The sequence below is a fragment of the Hipposideros armiger genome, unplaced genomic scaffold, assembly GCF_001890085.2.
Source record: "Hipposideros armiger isolate ML-2016 unplaced genomic scaffold, ASM189008v1 scaffold_49, whole genome shotgun sequence".
Classification (NCBI taxonomy): Eukaryota; Metazoa; Chordata; class Mammalia; order Chiroptera; family Hipposideridae; genus Hipposideros; species Hipposideros armiger.
Window position 1 is genome coordinate 2321637 of NW_017731399.1, and position 8989 is coordinate 2330625.

General features: G+C 41.4%; 1 protein-coding gene across 1 annotated transcript in view; it reads left to right on the forward strand.

The window, feature by feature from the left end:
* Positions 1-8401, forward strand: part of MLH3 (mutL homolog 3) — a 37956-nt gene extending 29555 nt beyond the window's left edge. The window contains exons 8-11 of the mRNA XM_019640441.1: positions 2721-2744; positions 2851-2929; positions 6909-7060; positions 7995-8401. Coding sequence (XP_019495986.1) covers positions 2721-2744; positions 2851-2929; positions 6909-7060; positions 7995-8117 — 378 coding nt within the window. The 3' untranslated portion in view covers positions 8118-8401. The remainder of the gene's footprint in view (positions 1-2720; positions 2745-2850; positions 2930-6908; positions 7061-7994) is intronic.
* The last annotated feature ends 588 nt before the right edge of the window (positions 8402-8989 follow it).

The following is an 8989-nucleotide window of genomic DNA, read 5'->3' on the forward strand; positions in this document are numbered from 1 at the left end:
AGATAGATTTAGTGGATAAATTGTGGGATAGATTAATATGGGAAAGATTTTAAGTTGGGAGAGCAGTTGAGTGGCTATTACACTGGTTCGAATAGGAGAGGATGAGGGTTGGACTAAGTCATTAGCAGTGGGGATGGAGAGGAGGGACGTATCCGAAACATAATTTGGAAGGTAGAATGAAGAGGACCTGATAAACAGTAGAATATAAAAGGGATAAAGGAGAAAAGATAAATAATGACTCTAAGGTTCTAGCTGGGATGACTTGAAGGATGGCGGTGCCATTGACAGAAAAAGAACATGGAGGAGGACTACACCTGGCTGGGGAGTTAGATTCTGAGCCTAGGCTTAGACACATTGAATGTGCCTTCAAGTGGGGATGCCTAGTAGACAGGCAGACTTGCAGACCTAGCACTTGGGAGAGAAGTCTGGGCTGTACATGTTTATCTGAGAGTTAACAGTGTATATATTTTGATACTATCAGAAGCTGGAGAAGGGTCTAAAGGAAATGAGATTGTCCAGGGAGAATATGAAGAGTAAGAAGAGAGGAGAACAAAGGGTGGAACCTCTGGAATGCCAGCATTCAGGGTATATATGCTTTGGCAAAGGTCTGGAAAGTTCTGCCAAAAAGAAGGAATGGAAAGGATCATTGACTATATTTTGTTGGGGGGGCGGGAATGGGGATAAGTAATATTGCCAAAGTCAAGGGAAATTTTAAGCAAAAAGGGAATGCTTAAAACAAGAGCAAGTTGGATTTGGCTATCATGAGGCATTAGTTACCTTGTGGGATCATTTCCTGGGAGCTGATGGGGCGGAAGGACTACAGGGGGTCAGGAGTGAGTGAAGGGAGGCGAAGTGGAGCTTAGTAGACCACTCTTTCAAGAGCTTTGACTGCAGAGGAACAGAGAGGGTGATAAAGGTTAGGGGTGGTTGGGAAGTGTGGGGCAGGACACAAGGTTGAGGAAAGATTTTTGATTTCCTCAGGTGGGAAATTACGTGAGCATGTTTGCAGGCTGAGGGTGAGAAGATACACGAGAGCAAGAGGTGGTTCACAGTGCCGGCTTTTGGATTACCTTCATTTTCCCCTTTCCAAATTGCCCTTTGATCAGACAACCTTTGTTGTGTTTTCAACAGCTGCTCTTTTCTCCCAACAGAGCTTGTTTTTTTCTAAGGCCCCTCCTCCAAATTGTCTTAAATCCAAAAGATAGAATCTGTTAGAATCTTCTATTGTAATTCAATCCCTAAGTATTTTACCAGAAAGTTACAATAAAAACTTTTCCTAAATAAAAACTTCAAAGACTACTGGTCAGGAGTTCACTTCAAATTGAAATAAAGCTTATGGTTTCAGAAAATCTTGATTATGTTAACTCAGGCTGATCAGGAGAGATTTTGTTGTTTCTGGAAGAAGCTAGAATAGTTTCGGTGTCTTGAAGAAAAGGTAACTACTTGGATCCTAGCAGTTTTGAAAGATCATTAATACATCTTTCTATAAAGTTCTATCCTCTAGCCTGATGAATGAACCTTTTCAACATTACTTAAATTATTTAGCATTAATCAAAACCATTGAAATATGAAATGAACAGAGACTAAGATCCCTCCCTCCCTCACCAGGCTTACAAACTGTTGTTTAACAAGTCCCAGATGTACAAGCACAAGACAGAATAGCAACGAAGTTAGATTCGATCTGTATCCACACTAAGCTTTATTAGTGGGTCAGATATTATGAGACATCGTTCTGTTTGTTTGGGAAAATACATGGCTTTTAAAAAATACATAGCATGTACCACCTAGCTCTTGGTAACTGTGCTTATTTATCAGCATGGTGGGCTAGAGTGTACATGAGGAAGGAGAGGATTTTCTAAGTCTGGTTTAAAAAGGAAAATCTACCATGTTGTAATCTTAGAAAACCAATTTATTCGTAGCCATTTCTAGGAGTAAAGAAATCCTGTGTTTCTTATAAGGAAATTATTAAATGTGCATATCTAAAAAACAGTTTTTTACCTTCAGTGGTTAAACAAATTGGTAGCGGGGAAATAGTGCCTGCTTTACATTTCTTTAAAGTCCTTTTGTAAATGTTAACATCTGCAGGGATATAACCATGGAAAAAAGGCTGCCCTTGGGACAGAGATATGCTAGTGAGGAGGAACTTCTCAACAAAATGCCTCAAAAAATAAGCTTTTTGACCTGAAGGGAATTGTCCAAAAAAAAGAAAGCCCGTGGGAACTAAAGTGACTACTTCTGTTTATGATATTTAAGCAAGTGTTATACTGAGGGCGCAGTTGTGTTGATGACTGTTGTGTATTTATTCTGTTTCTGGGTAATATTACACTTGTTCTGGCTGAGATTATAAATACAAACAGCCTCTCAGCGAGACGCCTCCCTGATGTTTAGAATCAGTTGACTCATCAAGGCTCTCCACTCACCAGTTACATAACCTCATGAGTTATCTCTGGTGGAAGTCTGAGTAGCTAAATATGTTCTCTCTTCACTAAGAGTTCTGTTCAGTTGTCTTGTATTGTCTATGTACTTTGAATGTCTAGTCAGTTGTATTTCATATTCAAAGTACCTGACAACAAATAAATTATTTGCACCTAAGTGCTATATTGCTGGAACTCCTTCAGGAAGCACATTTTAAGGAAGAAGATTGGGATATTTTGTAAACTGTCGAAGGGTAAGTGTAACATAGCTGTAGATTAATGCCTGTTTTCCTTTTTGCTTTGTAGGAACTTATTCGAGAACAAGTGGAGGTAAAACTTTCTCTTATTTGGGGGTTTCACACAAAGCCACCACACACAAAAGGCTCCATTGCCCCGTTTCCTTTTCCCATTAATAAAGAATGTGTTTATGCATTAGCTACTCCAGACCACAGGAGGCATCCAAGGGACTTTGCCACTGACTGTCCAGAAGGTGTTGGCATCCCAAGCCTGCCATGGTAAGATTCAACACACCAGCTATTGAGTGCGTTGGCAGGGGTACAGCAGTTATGAAAGAAGTATAAGGCACATTTACTACTCACCTCATGGAAGGTACAATTTGGATCAAGAAACTGAATACATTAAAAATGAACACTAAAATATTACTATTACAAAGCAAAATACCAACACACATATCTGTATATAAGGCACAATGACTATCTGCGTGGAGGAGTAACTCCTAGAGGAGATGCGTAGTGAGTTGAGTTTTGAATGAGCTGAGGGCCATGGACTCATAGGAGGGAAGGGAAAGTATACTACAGGGGGAGGAAATGGCCTGTACAGAGAACCAGAGGCTCAAACAAATTAGTTCTATAAGGAGCAGCAAAGAGTATCAAGAAATTAGGCTGGTAAGAAAGAGTAGATGCCTAGAAGAAAGAGTAGATGCCTACAAGAAAACCTTTAGATTTTATACTGAAGGCATTAGCATCTTTGAAGATTCTTAGTTGGGCAATATGAGAAAATACAGAAAATGGCATTGAAGGAACTTCCGTTAGGGATCATGACAACTACAGAACTCCCTGCAACTCTCACTTGACAATGGGGTCTCCACTCTACTGACACCTTCCCTGTTTCATCTCCTGCACCAGCCTTCTCTCTTCACGTCCTGTCTTTTCCAGCTTAGTAACCAGTCACTCATTAACCTCTCTCCTGCAAATAGCCTAAACTCCTTCACCCCTTTATTCTATCTTATATCTACTCCCTAACTAAATCTCATCATCCCTACCTTCAGAATGTATTTTAAATCTGTCTGATGTGATCTGTTTCCACGGCTGCCTCCCTAGTTCTCGCCACTGTTGAGTCCTCTTACTCACTCTCTTCCCCTCGTCCATCTGGCTCCACTTCAAGCCATTCTTCCCTCAGCATCCAGAGGAATCTTTTTTTTTTAATCTGTGATTTTGTTTTTAATTATCTTAAGTCTTAGGATCACATAATTTACAATTTTGTGCTGATGGTGGTCTATTCTCTATAATCCTTTTCATGAGTTGGCAAAAGCACCATTACTAATCATATATATGCAGTAGTTATACAGTTGTGTTTTTGAATAGCTGTGTAAAAGACAATCCTGAATTATAACTTAGTCTGACTTAGTAAAGAATTCACAAGCAAAGTTTGCTACTATATCTTGTCATGCTGCATTTTAAAAACTTCTGACCTTATAGATCAGTGGTTCTCAACCTTTCACAGGGGTTGCCTAAGACCATCGGAAAACACATATGTTCGATGGTCTTAGGAACCGAGACACCGCTCCTCTATCCGTCTCCAGGCCCACATGCAGATTCACCCACATACGAGTACCCGGTGACCCCTGTGAAAGGGTTGTTTGACACCCCAAGGGGTCGCGACCCACAGGTTGAGAACCGCTGTTATAGCTCATCTATAAAATGTGAGAAGTGTTAAATATTCTTTATTTGGTAGTATATACAAACCACACTAAAATGCCTTTCATTAAGTAAAAGGCAACAGCTTAGATCTAGGGAATTTTAATGAAATTGGCATAGTTAGGACCAAAAAGATAAAGTGCCCAGTGCCGCCTTAGCTTCAGCTCTTGCCTTTTCACAGGCTAATGACTACAACTTGAAACACAAGCGAGTCTGGCTGCTCTATGAGACAGTGAAGGGATTTCCTCTCATATAACCAGTTATATAAATCTAAATATAAAACCAGTCTCCTTCAGGTTTTGAGATGGCATTCACCATCTCTGTGAGAAATTGAAATGACTAATCACGTCCAGCGATACCATTAGAAGGGGAAACAGCGACAGCACTTGCTGAACTGAATTACCATCCAAGTTCGAAAAGCTGATCATATCCATTTAACTACAAGCCAATCTAATTTAAATCGGGACTGTCCCAAAGAAATGTTTCATCAGTCATTCATGATCTGAATTCTGGTGTATGAGGTCAACTTAAATATCGTACACGTAAAAACAGTCATGAGACATTTCTGTTTTAATAAATAAATAAGGCAGTGGCCAACCATTACTCCTTAGTAGCTTTTTTGAGATAAGCCATCAAGTCTGCCCTTTCTGTAGTCTTCTTTTTTTTTTTTTTTAAGGTTTTTTTTGGGGAATTGGGGGAGGGAGGGGAACAGCGTTGGGTGATCGGGGAAGGGGAACAGACAAGTTGCTGTCCCTTTGCTCCTCAGTCTAGTTGTGGAGAATGTCGCTTCACTGGCCCATGTTGGCATTGTGATCATTGCGCTCTTCCCGGATGAGGCAAATCAGTTGCCGGCTTCTGGACTGCCGCCTACAATGGCTCTTGGCAGCTCACACCAGCTGCTGGCCGCTCACGCTGGCTGCCGGCCACACACGGTAGCTTATGGCAGACCACTGCAGCAGGGGCTGCAGCCTACGCCATCGCCGGCAACTCAGGGAAGCCCAGCTCCAGGTTGAGCTGTTGTTCACCATCTTAGCTGTAGAGGGCAGTGTCACTGGCCCTCATGTGGGATCTGAACTGAGGCCCTGCTGCTCAGAGCTGGCGTCCCAAGCCAGCTCTTAACCAACGCACCACTCAGCTGGCCCTCTGCAGTATTCTTAATGTCAGTAAAGATCTTTTTTGTTCCAGGGATGTATTTCTTGGCATTCTCCAAATACTCCATCAGTGTCTCCTCTCCCCAGGTGATGAGATCCTTTGTTCTTGTTGGCATCCGTGTAAGAAAATCCAGGGGCCTGACCTGTCTTTCGCCCAAACAGAGCATGGACATTTGGCCCAGTCTTATGCTTGCCTCCCTTTTCCACAGCATGGCACTGGGCACACTTCTGAACAAAAATCTTCTTGCCCTTCTCAGCATCACTCGTTAAATCGTTTTTTCGTTGCGTGCAATACAGAGACACACTTGCAAGCCAGTTGTCCCGCTCTTTCCAGAGGAATCGTCTTGAAACATCCCTCTGAATATGTCGCTCTTCTAACTAAATGTGTCAAGACTATTCATTGTTCTTAGGATAAAAACTTTATTCTTTACCATGGCCTGCAAGGGTCTTCATGGTCTGGCCCTGTCTGCCTCTCCAGTTTCATCTCACAGCACGCTCCACTTTGCCTTACATGCCAGCCTGCTTCTCAGTCTTGTTCTTGTGTTTCTGCACTTCTGCATGTGCCTTTTTCCTGTCTGAATGCCTTTCTACCCCGTCAATTATCATGTCTTTCTTTACCTAAAGCCTCAGATTAAGTATCATTTTGCCAGGAAAGCCTTCCCTAATCTCCTAAACTAGGTTTGGTTTTCTATTATATATTCATTCTTTATATTTTATAATGTAATACTTATAATTTAAATATATAATACAAATATATAATTTAATGTATAACTCAAATTATTGTGTAATTATTTGCTTACTGTTCATCTCACCTGTTAGACCTATTAGATCATAAACTTCACGAGGGTGGAAATCATCTTGCTCACTCACTGCTTGGCATAGCTCCTAATACAAAGTATATACTTATAAATATTTGTTGACTGAGTGAATTATTGTATGCATAAAGGCAGGTGCTGACAGGATGATAGTTGAGATTAGGAAGGTTATTATGGAAATAGAAAAAAGCAAATAAAGTGGACATCATAGTGACCAGAGAGAGATCTTGGTGATAGATTGGCTATGGGCAAAGGATGACCTTGATTTCATAAACCTGTAAGAAGTAGGCAGAAATAGTGCTCTTGTCTCTCTGAGAAAAACCCTGACAGCAGAATCCTAACATATTAGGGAATGCCTCTGACAGGGATTAGAAAGACAAGAGCTCCACAAGGAAAAGCTGAGACAGGTCAGTCCTGAGGCCTGAGTTGCATCCATGGCCATTATAAGTGCCAATTTCAAGCAGTATTAAAGTCACATGAAAGACGCCTAAGAAACATTTTACTTTTCCCAGATATTTGGCTCTGACCCAGGGTCAGCATTGGTTTCCCACCATATACACCATAACCTTCTTGTTTCTTTCTTTCATTTAGGGGCCATTAAGTTTAATGATGGCCTGAGCGTAGAGGAGAGCTATCGCCTTATTGAAGCTCTGTCCTGCTGCCAGCTGCCATTTCAGTGTGCTCATGGGAGACCTTCCATGCTGCCATTGGCTGACATAGACCACTTGGAGCAGGAAAAACAGGTACAGGAATGACCAATGGGAGAAGAGGAAACAGAGTTTATCTTCTGTTTCTTTTCCAGCTCCCATTTTCCAAATGTAATCTCTCTTAATCCTTTCCAAAATATGGGAGTTTTGAAAAATATGCATTGGAAGTTTTATATAAAGTCTCACCATTTCATCTTGTAACTCAAATTCAAAATGGAGGTTAGGCTGAGCTGTCAGATTATACACTTGACGCCTTTGGACTCTTTTAAGCTTAACACATGTCCAAACTGAACATCTGCTGCCTACTCACTCGAGGTTTGATAAGATGCAGTTCTCAATGGGGCTACAGAAAGTGGGTAGAAACACAGCAAATTCACTGCTGGCAAAAATAATCTAAACAGCCAGTTGCTTGATGCTACTTGCTGGAAATGGTAGCCATCTCCAGGGATCTCTAGAGTTAAGATTGGTGGATCATTGGGCAGGGAACCAAGTGTAGGAGATTTCCACATTAGGCTCTGGCCCTGATGACTCAGCAACTGGGGAACAATGATGTGGATAATGCAGTAAAGGCACAGAGTGGCTTAAATTAAAGAACATGCTCTGTCCTTGTTATAATCTTAAATGAAACAGAACATGAGGGCGTAATTGGAATGTTCACGTTGCTGCTTTCCAAAACCTTTTGCTTACCTTTCCTGCCAAGGGCCATAAAGTCCCTTCTTGCATGGAGCTTTCAGGTACGTGTTTTCTGACTCACCCAGTAGATGTTACTCCATTAAAAACTTTTTGTTTCACATGACAATGTCTCTATTCTTGAAGAGATGGGAGTCTCTTATCCTAAGGAAATCTATCATCTTTTCTGAAGCAGGAAATTAGCTGTCTAAACAGATTTGAATAGTCAGAATTAGGAAATATTTATATGCTACTTGGCTTTTTCTACTAATAATTGGAGTTGTTCTCTTTCTTCCCGTAGACTAAACCCAATCTTGCAAAACTTCTTAAAATGGCCCAGGCCTGGCGTGTCTTTGGAAAAGCCGGAGGATGTGATCCAAGACAAAGCCTGCAGGCATCCATGCCTCCTTGTGAGCCACCATGAGAACAGGATTATGGTCCGTAAGGAGCCAAAGGGATGCTAACTGTACGCCTCTGGGCAGACAGCATGAAGAGCAGGCACTGGCAGAGCTTTAACTGAATCAGCCTGTGCACATGAGCAATATACCATAAGTCCTGCTGGAGCAGAGGATCCCGCTAGTCGAGGAGCCAGATGGAATTCAAGCTTGAAGACAGCTCATTCATCTGAATCCATGGGCACTGGAGGTTGCCCTATAATATCTATTTTTTTGTAACTTATTTAGGGATAAAATGTGATGATTAATTGTCTTCTTGTCTGGTTGGTTGGCTTGTGGTTTTCTTGGGGGTGGGGTGGGATTTTTGGTTTTGTTTTGCAGTTTTTTCCAGCTCATAGTTTGCACCGGTGTAATTTACCTGATGCTGAATTCCCTGAGATCGAGTTCGCCTTCCCAGATTGCCCACAGCCGTGCTCCATGGGTCTCCTTTCCCTCAATCTTCTTCACTTCCCTCTGCTGCTTCTTGGCATCCTAAATCTCAGGCTTAAAGAGCTTCTCTATACTCAGTAAAAATGCTGTCTGCAGTCTTCCATCAAGCCTGTAGTTAGATTATTTTAGGGATAACAAAACTGTTGATAAAGAAAAACAAGGACACGTTATTCTCCTGTTTTTTTTTGTAAAAACTCAGACTGATGTTTATATCCCAAATCAGGTAAATGGTGAAAGTACTATGAGCTTGTTTCTTTTTTCTTTTTTTTTTTTTTAAAGATTTTTTTTTTTAATTGGGGAATTGGGGGGATGGGAACAATGCTGGGGAATTGGGGGAAGGGGAACAGATAAGTTGCTATCATTTTGTTCTTCAGTCTAGTTGTGGAGGACGTTGCTTCACTGGCCCAAGTTG